Consider the following 18985-nt stretch of genomic DNA (forward strand, 5'->3'; position numbering starts at 1 on the left):
GGCGATATGAGATTTTTTCATATCACGATATTTATTTTTATTTTTATAAAAAGGACAAGAGCGGTGAGGTCTATCGCAATAGTTTAATTTTTCTATTGAGAAAAAGTTATTTCGCAATACATATCGTTATCGTTCTATCGCCCAGCTCTACGCTATAGTATAATTTTGTTTTGTTATTTGCTCCATGCAATACATAAGTGGTGGCATTATCAGTTGCACTAGAATTGTATGTAGACTACTTTTAGCTTTGTTAACATAAAAATATCTATAAAAGCTACAACAGCAATTTGAGTGGGGCAAAAATGTCTGGTGCCCTGTATGTAAGTGGTCATCTTTATGGTATTTCTCCATAAAAGATTCAAAATAATGAATATAGGATGTCATTATAGTTTAAAACAATCTTCTGTTGCAGCATCTTGTGCACAACAAAAAGCCCTCATCAAGTTTTGGACAGGATGGGAAGTCTTGCCGAGAAATGACTGTGGAAGTGGTCAACAGCAGTCTTCCAAAGTCTTCCACCGGTTTTGAAGTACTACGTCTTCCTGCACACTACTGTACCTATGAGTCATTTCTAATGGACATTCAGGTGTGTCTCAACTCTACTGACTCAGGTTTTGGTCTGGTTTACGATTGATTCCATAACCACATGGTAAAATTAGACCATTTCTTCTTTCTTGCATCACATTACTGTACTCGGTGTTCAAAGAAACGGACAATCTAGTGAGTTCTAGTTCTTTTTAATACAGAGTACAGGTGTGCATTTATGGCTTTTTTAATATAAACTGATGAAGAGTTCAGATATCAAAATCAGTTGTTCACTGTACATTATAAATTACACAATATGTTTTGTTTATACTCGCTACTGATACAAAAAAAATTTCTAGAAAAAATTATTTGAATTAAGATGTTACACTACTGTACTGTGTTCATTGTATTAAATCTGCTCAGAGTTGACATGTACTGTATATCCAACCAAGAAATGAATATCATTAAAGTGACAGCTGTATAAAACAAATCCTGTTTTGTTGAAAATGAAATTGGTTATGCTGTTTTGAGTCAGTATTAGCTACAAAGCTGTAGAAATTAAAAAAATATAAAAAAAATCCTCCTGACATAGAAACTGATTAAATGTAATAATGTCTTTCTACAAGTGATTCTGAAGTATTGGTAGCACAGCAGGGTCTTGTTCATTCAGTGCATCTGGGAGCTGAATCTCAGGAATGGTGATCTCATTTGATGGGCAGCGATTATGTTGTCCTGTCCAGTCCACACCATAATCCTCATCAACCTGAAAGAGCATGCACATGTTTTAAATCTAAACTGAAGAGGTGTTTCCTGCAGCTGTTCCTAGATGGACTTATTGAGTCTGCCAGGGCCTATGTGAGTTGCTTAGGCATTGGCTACCAACTAATTATTCATTCACCCATTCTAGGTCAGGATTGGTTCTCTTCAGGTATAACAAATTTAACTTTGTTTAAAGTATTGCCATCTATACCTGACAGGTGGGATAAAAGAGAATGGCTTGGGAGGCGCACAGCAAATCTCAAAGTTTTCCAATTAATGCTGAAAGAACCAAGGATGTAAATGTATTCTTGTTTTAGCTTTACCGAAGACACCAGAGAAAGTATATCTATAATGCTGCTGAAATAGACAAAACCATTTCAATAAACTCGCTATTTAACATCAACCTTGTTATGCGTTATCAGAGAACAATCAACTGCAAACAGCAATGAAACATTCAACTATGTACTATTTAAAGCACTAATGACCCTGTTGTCTAACAAGATGTGATAAGTAAGTAGACTGGAAAGCTGGTGGGTCTACTCTCTGTGTAAAAGGTTCCTACAGGCTCCACTGACCCCAGTCTCCGAGTTAACACACTAACAGCTAACACTGCTAAACGTGTCTCAACGCCGAGATGGCGCCGATAGCTTTAGCCGTAGCAAAAAAAAGTAAGCGATAATAATTCATTGTCAAACGTCATAATTAAGGTCAACACCTAAACAATGCTGTGTACAGAATCACACAGGTGCTCAATTACAGCATAAACTTACCTTAGACCTTCCTCCGTCATTTTCCTCCTAATTGTGCTCGGAGACACAGAAAACGTATCGGCAATTACCCCGACGGTTATCCCGGACAGCACTAAAGTCCTGAGTGCTGCACCGGGATTTCTAGACGTGGACGGCCAACATTTGAAGACTGTTCTTCCTCGGCGTATTCCAAACGAACACTGTGCTGAATTGCTCTTAAACCTTTGACAATGCTGTCATGCGAACATCTTGAAGAGCAATTATCATCCCAAGCATTTCAGAAACATCTAAACGACTCAAAACAGTATCTACAGGTAAATGATCCCTCTCTATCTGATTTGCTTAAATGAGCAGAACTGGCTGAAGTTCACACCAGTCCGCCATCCTCCGTGACTTTTGACCTAGCACGCTGTTGCTAGCTGCAGTAGCCGTCCGCGGAGCCGGTATCCAGGAAAACTAGTCGATGGTAAACGATAAGCCAATAGGTGCAAAGGTCCAGCCCACTTACATTGATTGACAGACAAAGTCATTCTGCTGAAAAGTCGCATTATGAAATAAATAGACCATCGGGAAAAACGGGATTTTGAAATAAAGACTGACTTTGAAAAAAGGTCATTTTGGACTAAAAACGGCTGGAAATAAATAAAATGCCTCAGGAATAATCTCTGTTATTGTGAAAAATAATGACCATGAAATAATATTTCACAATAATAAGTAAATTTATATAGCAGAATGCAATATATTTCACAATGTGTTCCATTATTTCACAATATCATTCTCACATTACATATCTGTGTCTTATTTATTCACATAGTTATTTATTTCATCTTGAACACTTTGGAGTTCCATAGACCTCTCGTATGTTGATATGTAATCTCATTGCATTTGTCAGCAGCTGACCGTTCTGTGTGTAACTTCTAGAAAATAAGACTGTTTAATGACCTGTGGAGACTACCCATTGTATACGCTCTGATATACGAGAACAAAACAGAAACAGAAATTAAAGTTAAATCTGTTTCCCCCCCATTTTCTTTGTATTTGTCCTCATATTTTACGATTAAAATTACCCTCACGTCAGTTGTTCAGGGGACACGGTAGCCTAAAAAAAGCCCGACAAAGCGAGCCGCAGCTCTCTGGGAGAGCAGACAAAGATGAAGAGTAAAATCATTACCGCACCGGGCTCCTCTAACTTCTCCCCAGTGCCCAACCTGCAGTGCAGCGATGAGTTCAGCACCTGATTGGGACTGATTGAGCTGTTTGCTTTTAAAAACTCAGAAGACACTCCTCCTTCTCCCCCTTCTGACAATGCATTAACTAGATGACAGTTTAAGCGCTGGCTTTGCTCATTAAATACGCGTCCTGTTGTGTGGTTTAGATTGTTTTCCCAGAAGCTTCATACTCACTTTAATAAAGATATAATAATTTGCTCTGACTTTAGAGGATGCGCTCTTTAATTAGGGTGAGGTGGGACCGCTCAAGAACAACAACTGCTAGCATGTCAGATTCTCGAGTGCTGACCTTTAACTTTACATCCAAATACAATGTTTTTCATATATTCTGCAGAAACTTTGCTGTCGGTTTGGTTACCCGAGTGAGCCTGTGTGTTTCAGGCTTTGTTGTAGGATCGTTCTTCACATTGCAATAAACAGTACATACACTAATATAACAGGAACCTTCTTCAAGTGCCAGATTTTTGATTAGTTTTTCTTGCAGGGAAACTATTTTTAAAGATGTCCCAACTTGCACAAGTGGACACCGAGCATTCTGATTGGTGCAAGTGTCCTGCTAGTTATTATATGTAGTATCCCCCAGTTTTGGCAAAAGCATGAAAAAAACCCCCAAAACAACCCCCAACCAGTCACAGCTATAGCTGCCCAGAGCTCGGCTCTGCCGGAGGTCTCTTCCTGTTTAAAAAGAACTTCTTCCTCCCCACTGTCGCCACATACTTGCTCTGAGCGGGTTATCAGATCGTTGGTGTTCTCTGTCTCTCTAATATTGTCGGACTTTTAACTTACAATATGAAACACCTTGAGATTTAATTACAATGTAATAAAATAAGTTAAACCACAGATATTTCATGTAACGTTAAGACTCATCCCGTCATCTGTGGTCGAGCAAGACGGAGCGTGGCATCAGGAAAATAAAACGGCATCTTCTGATTGTTTCAAAGCAAACGTGCAGAAAAGTGAAGTATTGCTGTATTACACGTGCATGTAACTGAAGGGCTTTAATCTATTTAATGTGGCTGCTCTGCTGTGTGTGTGTGTGTGTGTGTACTGCAGCTCGGCTCTGCCATCCGAAAGAAATGCAGATCTGCAGCTTGGACCCAAACACGGAGCAGAGGAGAGAGACAGAGACTTCTAATGTGGCTCCATCATGTTGGTGCAGCATAAACATGCAACATGTTTACAAAGATGCCCAACAGACCAATGATGTTCATGCCTTTGTGCTTTATAGTTACACTTCCCACTGAATTAAAAAGAAATCCAGAAGCAACAAGAATTAATCTGATCACATCCCAGTAACAAGCAAAAACATTTTAGTTCCTTGGAAAAAGCTCCTGGGATTCAAAGTTCTGGATGGAAACGAGGCAACGGCAGAGCCAAGGTGTGATATTTTGAAATTTTTCTCCGAGGTACTCACCCCAAACATTTGCCTTAGGTCAGGGTCCCGGAAGCGGAAGGGAATGTTGGAGACATGTAACCTTTTGGGCTGCTGCTTCTCTGAAGAGTCTGAGTGCTGGAGCTGGAGCTGCTGAGAGCCCTCTGTTTGCGTCACATCATCTGTCTGCCAGAGGGAAACAAACAGAGGAAAGACACAAGCTGCTCATTAGCTGCTACAGTATACTGTACCTCCTGGTCATGAAGTATAGGAGAAGAGGGGGTTGAAACAGGAGGGTGGCAGGGTACGGGGCGGGGTGGGAGGCCTGGCTGACTGACTTCCTCGGCGTCTGCTATTTTTCAATCGGGCGAGAAAGCCAAAGCGATAAACAGCCTATGACTTATAGTGTCAAACCTGAGGTTGTGCATTACAAATCCACTTATTAATCTCTTGCACTTAGCTCTTGAGCAACAGGGAAGATTGAAGGCGCTGACAAAAAGGCGTGGATATAGATCCCACAGAGCCCTGACATGTCTAGACTAAAGACACATTATTGGTGACGTTTGCACACAGCCATCAGAGTGCGAGGCCCAAAGCCCTCAGCGTTGTTGTTTCCATCATTATGCGAATGCTGCGCTGACATTTCTATATAAATGACGTGTCTGATGTCAGTGACAAATTCCACTTGTTTCTTTCTGTGACACCCGTGATGAATCTCACCGAGGGTGCTGGTGGCTTGTCTGTTTAGATGGACCTCGTATTTGAGGCAGTTTTATTTTCTATGGACGAAACCTCATTGGTTAACTGCTCAGCTTATCCTCCCTTCGTATGCACTGCTCTGACATCGGTCCGTCTTTGTATTTGGTCAATAGGTTGCCGGTAAGTGTTTTCTGAAAATGTGTTTTATGCAAATTGATCAAATGCGTGGTTTCTGACCTGCTCGCTCTGTGGTTAAAGTTTAAGCCACTAAACATTTGGCTAAAACTATCAAAATATTCGTTTTAGATGGTAACAAACAGCATCAGTATATGAGCAGCAAGTATCGAGCTGGAGCCAGAAGCATAGACTGCATATAAAAAATGGATGTTAGCTGTTGTTGGTTTGTTTTTTACATATGCCATTTTTGAGTGGATTCCTGTTTTAAAACATTTGGTTTGAGATTTAGAAATGTTGACATCCACTGGGATGCGTGCAACCTAAGGATGGATCCTCTTTCTGTGGAATATTCAATGACTTTGCATATTAAATAAAAAACAACCCATCATAGAAGAACTGTAAGGCCTGATTTTAAAGGTAACATCTTGATGTTTCTGTAGCTGAAACACAAACCAACCGATGTGTTTAAAGTCGTGCTTGAAGGCAGGGTTGGGAACTGTATTTTCCCGAGAGGCCACATGAGGAACTGGGACTCTTGTGGAGCGTCGCACCGATGAGTTTGCAAAGAGGGAAAATTAATAGTGAGCAGAACTGAGTTCAGCTTATTGGTGTGGCCCTCCACGAGAGTCCCAATTTCTCATGCGGCCTCTTGGGAAAATAAATAGCCCAGTCCTGCTTTTAAAGCCTACTCTGCTTTATGTTCTGTTTTACTCTAAATGGAGCCATCATTTACAAAATGACCATCAGGCTATGAAATGACAAAAATAAAATTAGGGGTTAATTATGCAGAGAATAAATCACAAGTCAAATCAGCATTTTCTCATCGATTCTGTAAAGTCTGACATCTTTTTGTCGAAAGGTGAGTCGCTTCCTGCTGGCCATTAAACAGAATCCAGGTTAGCTTAGCATAAAAAATAGAAGTGCCAGCTGTTCAGCAAACAGCAGAGGTGCAGTGACGTCCTGGGGTTGTGACAGTGGTACGATATCACTGCACCAGGAAACCTACACTAAACTCTATCACCTCACACTAACTGGGCACATGAACAAAGTTGTGTTTATTCATTTGCACCAGAAAGCACAAACAATAAATAAAGTATATATTAAGCAAAATAAACACGAATGATCTCGTTCTTCTGGTGACAGTGATCTGCATGGTAAACAGGTGAGGTACACATGGGGGGGTCTGCATGCACTGGCGTCATGTGAAACACGCTGGTAATAAAGGGTCACACACAAACACACACAGCGTCGTAGGTGTTGGCATTTCTATACTTCAACTCTGGAAAGTGCCGACTGTTAGTGAGCGACAAGAAGTGAACTACAAGCCATTCACTACAATTTCAAATAAAGTTTTAGTGTGAAGCAGCACTGCACAATTCCTATTTGTCTCTCAGAGAGGAAAAGTAATTGCTCTCATGACCACAAGAGGTCACTCATCAAGAAAAGATAAATGCTGTGGTTTTTTTGTGTGTTAGAGACAGTGTCCATTTCTCAAAAGCAAGCATATTAAAAACAAACAAACAATAAAACGAAGGCTGATTTAGAGCCAGAGCCTCTGGGAAGATACTAAATAAAGAAACGGCGAGAGAGGAGAGGGGAGAACGAGCAACGAGAGAGTGGAAGTGGCAGATATCGAGAACAAAAGCTGTTTGAATGTGATATGTAAACTGCCAGGTCTCCTGGGAAGTGCTCTCTGAGCATGACACACACACACTATGCTCTGACTGGGAAGTCACATACACGGATGCAATCTTGTACTGATACAGGCGTGAAAAGAGAGTAGGCCGTAGCCAGAGTACAAGCGGTTCGAATGACACGCACGCACACGCCGATAACCCTCACGCCGCTCCGAGGCTGTCAGATGGCTGCAGGCCTCTCGTAGTGATACATTTCCCACCATTTAGGAAATGGGGTAGGGATTTATTCATTATAATTCATCATCACAGTATTATCATTATCATCATGATCGTAATGATGATCGCCTTTATTATTCTCATTATCATAATCACAATCTCCACTGTAATGGCCGTCATTTATTTGGTTTTTATGGCCCATTCCGAGACGGTGACATACATTGTTAGCAGTGACAGTTGTTTGATTCAAGGTCCCGCTTTGTCTTCCCCTGCAGCCGTACAGGTAGGGCGCACTCGTGGCGGCGGCTTCCTAAGTCCCGCCTGCTCTGACCAGAGGTTAACAAGTGATAGAGGACGCGAGAGGCGGGAAATGCACTCGGTCGGCCGGCCGGCTACTAAGGAGTGGATTTGTGACAGAGAGAGACGGGTGGACGGGTCTTAACTCTGCCGTGTCCTCGCGCGCTGGAGGTTAATAGCCTGAGTAGCCATGTTGGGCCCCGGGGGTGACACATTGCAGACAGATGCCGGGACCGTGGAGGGTGACAAGGTACCACAGCCCCGCGGGTCAATCTGTTTCATCGGTCACACATGACACTATCGACCTTTAGCGTATGTTGCCAGACTACAGAGCACCGCTGTCCTCCAGCTCCTCCGCCCGGCTTTTTATCACGGCAGGCACAGTCGCGTGTTTGCAGACATCCAGATTAACTTTGGCTCGACGCTCTGACAGGCCAGCGGCACACCCCGACACCGGGGGCAAGTACACATATGGAGAACACAAATACTGAACGCCGACTCCCGAGCGCCTCGGACCGCGTCCTGCTAGCTCAGTAACTCCGAGTGTCACCGCGATCCGCGACGGCTGCCTCTGCACGTTGCTCCCGAGGCTCCGACCTGCCTGGTTGTGAGACGCTGGTGCAGCAGTGGAAAATAATTACTTCCGTATTACCATAGGAGGCCACCTTCAGCGGCGCTTTACTGTCCCGACAGCTGCTGTCACGGGCAGGAGGCGGCGGGATGCAAAACATGCCGTCACCGCCAAAGCCAGCAAACCTAAGAGTGAGAGAGCTGTCGACTCCGGCAACTCTCCGGCTTCCTGTTCAGTCATTTCTCTAAAAGACTCCCTTGCTGTTATTTGCAAATCGCCTGCAAAGTGCTCTGCTCAGCACTTTCCCCCTCCTCGCAGAGTGGCATTACAAGAGCATAATTGAAACTATCTGATTGGAATGCTGCCAAGCAGGTAGATTACATCCGATTAAATAGGAGCTGGGGTGGGGGGTTTCTGAGTCTTCGCTCTCAAGAATTATAATGCCAGAGGTTTAATTCATTATTTTCCTTTTCCAGTCCTTCGCCGTTTGTTTTCTTTTTCTAAAGAAGCTGCAAATATAACCTTTCCATCACCTGAGAGAGCAGGGAGTTAAGTGTGGAGTGGAGGATCAGCCCCCACCACCATCTCCCTTCGATTCATATAAACAAGTCCGAGATGGAGGAGTCATTTTCAGCACGCCGGCAACACCGAGACCAATAGATTGTCTTTTGCGATAGGCTGTTTCGGCGCTAATAAAGCTCAGAAACGTGAAAGTCTCCTCTCTCAACTAACTCTGCAGAATCAAAAGCCCACTTCAGCTCTGAGGTATGTTTTGGTTGGTAAGAAGCATCAGTGGGGATAAATTTTACATTTAGGGTTGGGCTCACTTGCATCGGGTTTGACAGCTAATCCAAACTGTATCACTGCACTTGAGGCCAAGGAAAATATCGATGACGCACGTGTAATGCCCTCGTGGCAGCCGGTATGAAAACCACACACACAAGACAGATGCTGCCGGTGTGATGTCACCCACTACGTTATGGATTCTGCATTTTAAAGCCCGGACATTAGTGTTTTGGCCGCTTCCATCTCGCTTTTCTTGAGCCAGAAGCCACATTTAGACCCACGGGTGAAGTGCCAAGTTATCAGCGAAGGCTAGCGAGCTAATGTGACAAGCTGCATTCATTAACTGTACAGGTGCATCGCACAGACAGAGATATCTGCTTTTAGCGTGTTAAGTAACAAGCTAAAAAAGGGTACTAAAACACTATAGTCACCAAAATTGGAGCACAGACTTCTTGGACCATCTGGTGCATTAACCACACAACGGGCCAAATTATTTGTCAGATAATTCCATTAAAATGCTCCAAAAGGCAACAACAGCACAGACGCAGTCGAGAAGTCCAGTTCAGTGCCTCTAATTAGCTGAGAGGAAGCCCATTTTCTGGACACCGTCTGGGCGATGATTGTGGTGGCAACACATGCTCATATTTCAATCTATTTAGATTTTGAAAAGGACATCTACGTTCTCTTAAAGGTTATTTCTGCATGTGGTCTCGATTAATTAGACCGACACTTCGACAGCGTCACAAGGTCTCCTTCACGTTCGTGACGTGCGTCGTGTTGGTTTTGTGCACAACTCTGTGACTCGACACATCTTATTGTTCTGAAAACTTTTAAAAACACACCAGTGAACCTCTGCGTCGGACCGGCTGACGTGCATCTTCATTATAAAGGACACACTATGTACTGTAGCTGGGAACTCTTGCTGCTCTAAAGACTCACTAGAGACCCGACTCCGCATTAATGCACAGCTGAAAATAGTCCCCGACAAATGCGTTGTTTATCTCACAATTGCTAAAAACTACGGCGCCCAGATGTTTCGGGACATTACCGAGCCTCTATATTTGTGAGCGGCGTTTCTGTGAGTTGCGTCTTGAGAGGGTTCGGGCAGCAAGCTTTGAGAGACGGGCTATCGTGCTGTCAGTTTTGGCCTTTTCGTGGGATTCACCCGTTTGCTGACGATAATAGAATAACAGCATCCTCATCCTTTAAACGATCCAGGAGAGTATTTATTTTAGGGAACACTGAGGATATCTTTGAAAAGGGAATTTACACCAGGGGGAAGTAAGCGACTCCTCCCACTTACAGATAACACAGTCATCCCCTTTTAATGGCGGCCTACATGCTGCCATCAGCAGTGTCTCTGAAAGCTACACCCTGGTGGTGTCTCGATCCCTTAAACACAGCTTGTGAGAGATGAGCGTGTGTGCGTGCACGGCTGTATAAGTGTTTGCATGTGCTCGCCCATGTTTTCTGCATGCCCCTGTGTGTTTGTGTGCGCGTCTATGTTATCACAGTCCCCCAGAATACCCTTTGGAAAGTCTTCGTGCCGCTGACACGGGCTGTGAAAAATCTGGAATTGAGTGCTGCCCTAACGCCACTGCCTTAATTTGTTATCTGAAAAGAGAATGATTACTCATGAAATTCAACCAAACCTCAGACTATTTGAACTGAGCCAGATAACGAGCTCAGTTTTTTTTTTTTGCTCGAGCAGAGCTCCTTGGCAGCCCTCTGCTACCCTCATCTCTAAGGATTTGGAGAAAGTTGGGGGCTGCCTCTCTTCCTCAAGTCGACTGCTTTCAAGTCAGCTTGTTTGAACATGGCACAGAGCGAGGTCCCAGAGGTCTGACTCTGGACAACGCCACCTTCCCAGTATAGACGGTGGACTGGAGACACAGAAGCAGAGAGAAAGAAGTGGAGACAGTCCCCCTGCCTCATTAAAACATACACACTCTCCGTTCTCTGCAGGGAATTCGCACAGAATCCATACGTTTCACTGAATTTTCTCTCTCTTGACTCTTTTTAAGTCTTTAAGTCGAGAAGATGTGCAGAGTAAAGCATCGTCGTGGGGTAGAGGAGCTGAGCGCAGCAGAGTCGAGTCAAGGGAGGAGGAACTTAGGGGGGAGATTCGCAGCGAGTAGCTGATCTGCTCCCTCAATCTGTGTTTCTGCAGGGTGCCCTAATCAAAGGCGCCCGGGCCCGTCTGTGACACCCACAGCAAACAGGCTGGGTCTGTCATTAAAGCTGGGGAACGCAGCGGTGGGCGACACTACCCCACCAGCCCCGGGGATTAGACTCTCTGTTTACACCCCACTAATCTCGTCCCTCCGTCCTCTCGGAGAAAAGACGGGTGGAAGTGAGGAGAGCGTGGATGGAGAGAATGAAGATCGCGCGAGAAGGGGAGAACATGAAGGAAGATGAGGCGAGCTCTCATCTCTCCATGGCCACCATCACTGGGCTCTCTTCACAGCGGGTGAACAGATGAAATGAAATCAAATGCGAAATGGAGAGAGAGTGGAGACGGCGAGCGATAGAGAGCGGAGGGGAGTGGTGGGAAGGAGGAGGAGGAGGAGACTAAACCTCCTGCCAAGTCTCTCCTCACTTTAAATTCTCGTGTCCCAGCCATTACTGTAAGTGCAGCGCATAACCACAGAGCGGTCCGAGTGCGTCGCACAAATCTTCAAATCAAACATTGCCACATTACAGGCCGATGATGATACGACGTGCAGTGCTATCGCCCTGCTTATGCTGTATAAGCACTTTTCTGCCCCCAAATATTCATGGCTGCGCCGTAATTGTGAGGCTGGGAAAAATCGAGTTATTAAAGGTGCTCTTCATGAGCGACCCCGATGCCTCTCAGCAGGGCTGTGGCCTCACGCTGACCTCTAGCAGCAGGTGTTTTCATACTAAAGGAGAAAAAGAGGTACGCAGGTCCCGCTTTTTTCATCTCTGCCGGCACTATCCGTCTTTCTAGACGCGCCTCTTAAGTTCGAAGCTAAGCGTTCTCCCTTTTATCTGCATCTACCCCATGTGAAGGTAAATCTCAGGTCAAGGCATTTTATGTAAGCGCACAAGAACGAAGTGTATGCTATATAATTTAGAATTTCTCTCACAAGCCGTTGCCAGAGGTTTGTTTTCTCCTTCGAGTGCCAACGCTTTAGAGGCATGCACTCTCATGATGGAGTGAAAACAGGAGCATTATCATGTCCTGGCACAGACGACGGTGTCTTATGTTCGAAAGAAAAATCTCAAACGCCCGGGTGTAGTTACAGATAATTAGCTGATTTCACTAAGCAGCTGTTGGTTTTGGCTGCTGGAGAAAAGTGCATCTCTTTCTTTTGCTCCTTTAACGGAGGGAGAAGAAGACAAGTGGGGGAGGGCGTGTCCTCCTTTCAGAGAGCCTGAATCATTCATGTCGAAAGCATGTCAAATCTCCTTCACGCAAATAAATAAAACAGCTCAGGTTGACATGTTTTTCTGGGAGCCCCCTAATGGTTCTTCAGATATGCGCTTTCATTTTAGCAGCGCATTCTCAGTCAAATTCGCCTCCATCGTCAGGCGCCGAGCTTGGCCTGAACATCAAAGCCTGCTGCTGCTGCTGCACATGAATGTGCAGCCGTGTGACTCTCACTGTTAACCCTCACCTTTTAATAACACGGGCTGTTTTTGTGTCTGTGATGCAGGAAACATTCAAATTAGTGTCTGAAAAAAGAGGGGGGGAAGAAAAATGACCTAAAAAAATGGGCAACAAGGGTTGGGGCCAAAAATTTCACTTACTACTTATGTAAACATAAGAGAGAGAAAAAGTTAATTAAGGCTTTTGAAAAATGCAAATATGTTACAATAACAAAAATAGGCCAGATTTGCATGTTAAAGTAAGAATATGCAGCTTTTTCTGAACAGTAGAAACAGTGACCTCTGTGGCCAGAACGGGTAATTACAGGATTCTGGTGCATTCAGCTCATAGACAGTATACAAAACATGGGTGTAGCAGTGATAATCTCACATGTGGTTCATTCTGGGCTGGCTTTTTTTGCTATACATACTTTTTTTTGAACAGGATATTATGATAACTGGACAAATTCATGTAGTTATATGAGAAAGCAAGCGAGTTTAGTCACCAGCCTGCTTTCCAAAACAGTATTAGTCAACCAAACACGCAGTTGCTGATAAGTCCAAATAACAGACTAATACTATAAGTCCTCACACTAAAACTGGACTGCAGACGTCTTAGACAGACCTAAAAAGCAAGCAATAACAGTCTAAAGTTGGGTATTTTAACACTGAAGCGTATGTAGACCTACTAACATCTACTGGAAGCTGCTTTCTCTCGTGACCTCTGTGAACACTCTCCTGCAGATTTTATAGATTCAGGAACTCATTTTGGTCAAATTAGTTTTGTTTTCTAATTATGGTAAGTAGGGATGGGTACCGGTTCTGACATAAACGGTAGTAACCAGACCGAAAAGCAGCGCACATTTCGGTGCTTTTTTTTCCTGAGATGTCATACACTTTGAATTCTAGCCAATCATTTTACGTTTCCAAGGACAGTAGGCGGGTCCAGGTACGTACGTTCTTTTAGAGCAGAGCTACAGATTAAAAATGTCCAAGGCGAAGCGGTCAAAGTCTGGCTGTACTTCACAGCAAAAGATGCAAACTCAGCAGCAACAAGTGCTTTAAGCTGATACTGTGATACTGTCAAACGAGGTAACACCAAGAATCTGGCGACGCATAGCGTTTTTTTTAAAAGCCGAGAAATGCGCCGTATTTGATAGCTTGCTGCGAGACCTCACACCGAGCGCATCTACTGCGGGTGTGGTGCCTGTTATCGGACCCGGAGCAACATCCCCCAAAAACACGAAGAGGAGAGTCCTGGCCCCTAGCCCTGCCAGTGTAGCAGAAATGATGATGCAGCAGCAGCCGTTCTTCTCTGCGTGAGTAGCTTAATGTTGTTCGTGTGTAATTTACGTTGAGTAGGCTAACCACGTTATTACATTAATGCATGTAAGGTGAACTAGCAAACACCATCATAGCTACATGTGGCTGTCTTCTTGTTTGATGGCAGATACTCCCTTCACCCTGGCCAAAAAGGCTAAAATGACCAAAGAAAAAGTGGAAAACAGCTAAACATGAGAGGATTTTGGACAAAGTTTGTGTTTTTTCCATTGTTTAAGCACTGCTTCCAGCCAAGAGTGATACCATATATGCCCCATAGCTGCAGAAAAGGCTAACATTGTTATCTTTTTACAAAAAAACAGCTGAACATGAGAGGTTTTTGGACCGATTTTGTGTTCTCCATTCTTTAAGCACCGGTTTGAGCACCGTTCAAGGACCGGCTTGGTACTGGTATCAGATAAAACCTAAATGATACCCATCCCTATTGGTAAGCTTAGCTCCATCTTTTATTATGCATATATTTCATGAGCCAGCCTCAAGTGGTCATTTGGAGAACTGCAGCTTTTAGGGTTGTGAGTTAGCTTCATTTCTGAGCTCATCAGCTGCTCATACAACAGATGAAATCATTTTCTTAGTACAAACCACAAATTTACTGTTAACACACCCACTCAGTGTTACGTGTGCTTCAGCAGAATAAAACCCATTTGTTTGCACAATAGCAGCTTCCTTTGTACACTTTATACTCCTAACTTTAGGAAATATTCAATCACAATCACTGACAGTAATGAAGGCAATGCAAATCCTGCACTAAGAACCACTTTAGCACACGTTATAATAAAGAGAAGAAGCCAGTGTAGAAGTTATTTGATCGGTTGAGGAAGGGAGATCTTTTTATCAACAAATCCAGAAATGCACATAACATGTGTGTGTGATATATGATGTTAATATGTTCTTCTGCTGCTGTTACAGTACCACCGTGTTTCCCTTGCATGGTAGACTTTTGGATTTATGGCTGCAGCACCGCGCTGTGTTCACAGAGTGCCCCTGAGCCCATGCAGTGATTTGCACCTCAGAATCAGATGTGTTTATAATGCAGATTGCAGATTACAATATTGAAAATGAAATTGTTTTCAGCCTCGTCCCTTGCGTACAGAGATCTCTCTTGATGCTCTTAATCTTTTCATCATCTATGGTACATAACAGAACGAAATTGCCAAATTCTTTGCAGCATTTTCCTGAGATACATTATCATCTTCCCCTTCTTCCCTTCTAAAGACTGAGCCTCTCTAGGATACTTTTTATGTATCCAGTCATGCTGCTGACTTCTTGCCAGTGACCTAATTATTTGTGAGATGTTTGGACTGATGTTTTTTAAGCTTTGAACAATTTTTACAATCTTGTTTTGACCATTTCTTAGGTTTGACTTCTGATTTACTGCCGCTGTACTATTCTTCTGTCAAACATGGGGTTTAATTTGCAGCGATTTAAGGGGTCGTGCTTCTGAATGAGAGTTTATGCTCCAAACTGCACCAGTTTTTCCTCAGTTTTCCGTACGTTACATGTTATTTGGTTCCAGTTATTTGAATCGTGCTTGTCAAGGCCACATTTACTTCCAAAATGTTTTTATACTGGAGCCGAAAAGTTTGAAGACTTTACATGCTGTGATTTGGGATCTGTTGAAAAAGTTTCCTGCATGCACACAGACTTTTCTGTCAATATACAAAGAGGGCAGAACTGGAGAGTTATAGGCAAGGACAGATCATGTAAATATTGACTGAATATTAAACAACAGGCTCACTTCTCAGTGAAACAAGGGAGAGGAAATGAGTCGAGAGAAATCACAGCATTTGGCTAAGCTCACACTGGTAAGCAGACGGAAGAAACCAGTCACGGGAAGAACAGTCGGACATTTGTAACGTTATAATAATACGGATAAAAAAGATAATATGAAGATATTTTACTTGCTGACAGCGTGTTGAGAACAGTGTTTGCAGGTGGTGAAGGACACTGACCGGTGCGGTCGTGGTGGCGGGCGTGCTGTTGTCAGTGCCGGCCGGCTCGCTGTGCGTCTGTGTGGGCGTGTAGAGGGTCATGGCGTGCTCGGGCACCCGGCTCTGCCCGGTGTAGTCCTGCGTCGGGAGCGGGTGAGGTGCCGCAAACTCTGCGGGAATGCCATTCTGTGGGGGAGGCGGGTACTGGGCTGGGGTGTACGGCTGGGCCATCGCTTCTGGGGGGTTGGTGGCCTCTTGGTTACCCTGTGGAAAACGCACAGCAGGAGGCGGGTGTTAGAACTACGGTTAAAATTAAACTTAAAGTAGGTTGTTTGACTTGTAAAACCAGCATGAAAGAAGCGCAAAGATCCCTGGTGTGATATGGAAGGCAACCAGGGAGAGATGTCCTGCACACCAACTAAGTCGGGGGGAAACAGCCATCATATCACATCTCAGCTCATATTAGAGAAATCCTTGATCTTCTCTAATGAACACAGTTTATGTTGTAGAGCATGGCTTGCTGTTGGAGGGGCAAGAGTCATGGGGAATCTCAATTGCACTTGTGGCAAAGCACAGGAGGAAAGATCAATTAATTGATAAAATTTTGATTAGGGCCTTTGATTTCAATGACAGGTCTGTTAAACCAGCAGCTGCTCCCTCTCCAAGCTCCACTTTCATACTTTTTGCTTTATGAGCTCTCCTGCTCTTCGCCACCCCCGTCTTTGTTTCTGTCTCCGGTTATCGTGTGGACTTTTTTAAAGAGTTTTAGAAAGATTACTTTTCTCTAATTCTGTTTCTGCCGCCTTGAAATTTCAGATTCAGCCAGTTTTATTTTCGAGGCTTGCACGGCCTCTGGCTAAATAAATGGAATAAATCTGCAGAAATCTTCTTTAAATTACGAAAAACCGTGAGCAGAGAAAAACAATGTGAACAAGGATTTGTTTGCACCTTTTTGTACTTTTTGTCAGTACAGACATGTCTCTGTCAGTAGTGTTTTTCATAAACTGTAGATAAAAGATGGATGTAGTTACCCGTGGCGCCGACTGTTTTACTGTTTGGTAATACTTGTATCACAGCCCAGGACTAAGGGTGTGATTCCCTGTAATTAAATAGAATTTCAAAGTATTTTATTTGAAAATGCAATAAAATTATTACCTATACCAATACTGAAAGATATTGATGCTAAAATCAGACACCGAGTCAGAATTTTACAGTAAAAGAAGAAATAAATATGTTGTAAGTAATTTTATGTAATTTTACGTACGTTGGCTTTACTCTTTAGGGCAGATTTTTATATCTTTATTTAATTTTCTTCATGATAATGTGCACGACCAAAGCTTTATTTGACTAATATAAATGTGACCGTTCTCCTTTACCAGCTTACAATACAAAAATAAATACTATAAATACTTGCAGGCCTACAGTATGTGACCTCATAATTATGAGCCAGGTGGAAGTTTCTTTTCTTTTACAGTCACTGTTCGAACATAACTTTGAAAAACAGCGTCTGAAGAGTACAGTATACTTTACATGTACTGTTATAGTATTGTTTGTTTTTCTGCAAAATTGCAGACACATTACACAGTACTTAAAATCACTAACAGTATAACTGTGCCTCCTTCCCCTCAGGCGACACTTAAATTTACTAACAAACTGCTGACAGGATAGTTCTTTCTTTCTCTCCTGTAGAAATCTGACTTGTTACCCTCTGGTGCACCTGCCTTTAAGGATGGCGACACAAATATGTAATTTTAAATAAAATACCTTGAAATTCAGTTTTTGATACAGGGTACTTACAGTCTTAGTCACTGAACGTAATCTAAGGTGTTGCCTACTGTTTTCTGAGCATTTCTTCTGTTGGTCTTGGTTTTTTGAAACTGGACATCACAAGCTATGAGTGGATCTGACTGAGAAACCACAAACTCTGCGCTCTGGTACAGTAGCTACTTGTGAATCACCCAGTTGGCCAACCTCAAAACAGACTTGATTTATTGCTGCATATCAATAAAATGGGAAGAACGCAGGTTTCTGGCATTTTTCAGACCCAGAAACAACCTTATGTTATGGATGTTCTACATCTACTCAACACCCAATGAACACGCTCGTGCTTTAAGACAGTCGAGACCTGGATGTCGATGCTTCATCTTTAAAAGACAAAAAAAAAAGGAAATTGCACCGAATAATCTCGTGCACTGAAATCCACAAATAAAGGTTATCACTTTGAGTTTTTAGACAGTTGCACAGTTGTACTCTATGATCATAAAACAATTGCAGCAACACTGAAATGTAGGCCTACGTTTTCTCGACTGACCACAAACTAATAAGAGAATTTCTGAGGAACTGGACCGAGAATCGATTACGTCTGTGTTTGTGAAGTCTTACAAAGGTAAGGGTGAGCCGGCTGAGTCCGATGGAGATATACTCATATATATATAAAGTTGCAGAGCCCTGTCACTAGCAGCACGCGCCCTTTGTATAACTCTGATCCATCCATATGCTTCCTGCTCGGTTTGCGCTGTGTTCCACGTGTATTTTGTAGTCTCTGCTCCTGACTTAAGTGATAGATGGCTCTTTGCAATGAAGCAGTTTCACAGACCCTTTGTCTCGTATGGATGCTTGAGATGATGAGCTGCAGAAATAATGGACTTTTCTGGCTGGTGCACATTGTTAAACTCGGTAATGGCTGGACTACAGAAGTGCGTGTCTTATTGTTACGAAGCACCGAGGTCTGCGAATCCAGACTAATGAGCAGAACGGTGAGATCAGTGCTGCTGGAGCGGATATCCATCCCAACATTAAAAAACACAGAGGGAAAAGGTGAGACAATAACGCCGAAATCCAATAACACCCCCTGCAAATACCCTCAATCAAATTTAAAGATACAGATCATGCGAGCTCGACGCATAAGTCTCTCGGTTAGAAAGGAGGCAAAAAAGCACCAGAAGTAAGTCTTTATGATTGGAGAAAAACAATAACGGTAAACAGATCGAGAAGTTTCGGTCTCTTTCTTGACAAGCTGACTAGGGATGGTGTGATGGTAGATAAATGTGTTTTCTTCCTCCTTGCTACTCGGCCTCCTTCTGT

The 18985-nt window shown here is 43.3% G+C and overlaps 2 protein-coding genes across 5 annotated transcripts in view; one reads left to right on the forward strand and one right to left on the reverse strand.

The window, feature by feature from the left end:
- LOC309704605 (uncharacterized protein) overlaps window positions 1–4746 on the forward strand; it is a gene marked incomplete at its 3' end in the record, with an annotated part of 144331 nt that extends 139585 nt beyond the window's left edge. Inside the window, exon 6 of the mRNA XM_082529872.1 lies at window positions 4695–4746. The remainder of the gene's footprint in view (window positions 1–4694) is intronic.
- LOC309704600 (RNA binding protein fox-1 homolog 3-like) overlaps window positions 1–18985 on the reverse strand; it is a 352816-nt gene that overhangs the window by 28490 nt on the left and 305341 nt on the right. For 2 of the 4 annotated variants that reach the window (XM_082529848.1, XM_082529846.1), the window contains 2 exons: window positions 15872–16165; window positions 4677–4820 (listed from right to left, as the gene is read on the reverse strand). In XM_082529848.1, the coding sequence (XP_082385974.1) occupies window positions 4677–4820; window positions 15872–16165 (438 nt within the window). The remainder of the gene's footprint in view (window positions 1–4676; window positions 4821–15871; window positions 16166–18985) is intronic. The other 2 variants (XM_082529847.1, XM_082529845.1) reach the window with 1 other exon arrangement.

This window comes from Aulonocara stuartgranti (assembly GCF_965226115.1).
Source record: "Aulonocara stuartgranti genome assembly, chromosome: 4".
Taxonomy (NCBI): Eukaryota; Metazoa; Chordata; class Actinopteri; order Cichliformes; family Cichlidae; genus Aulonocara; species Aulonocara stuartgranti.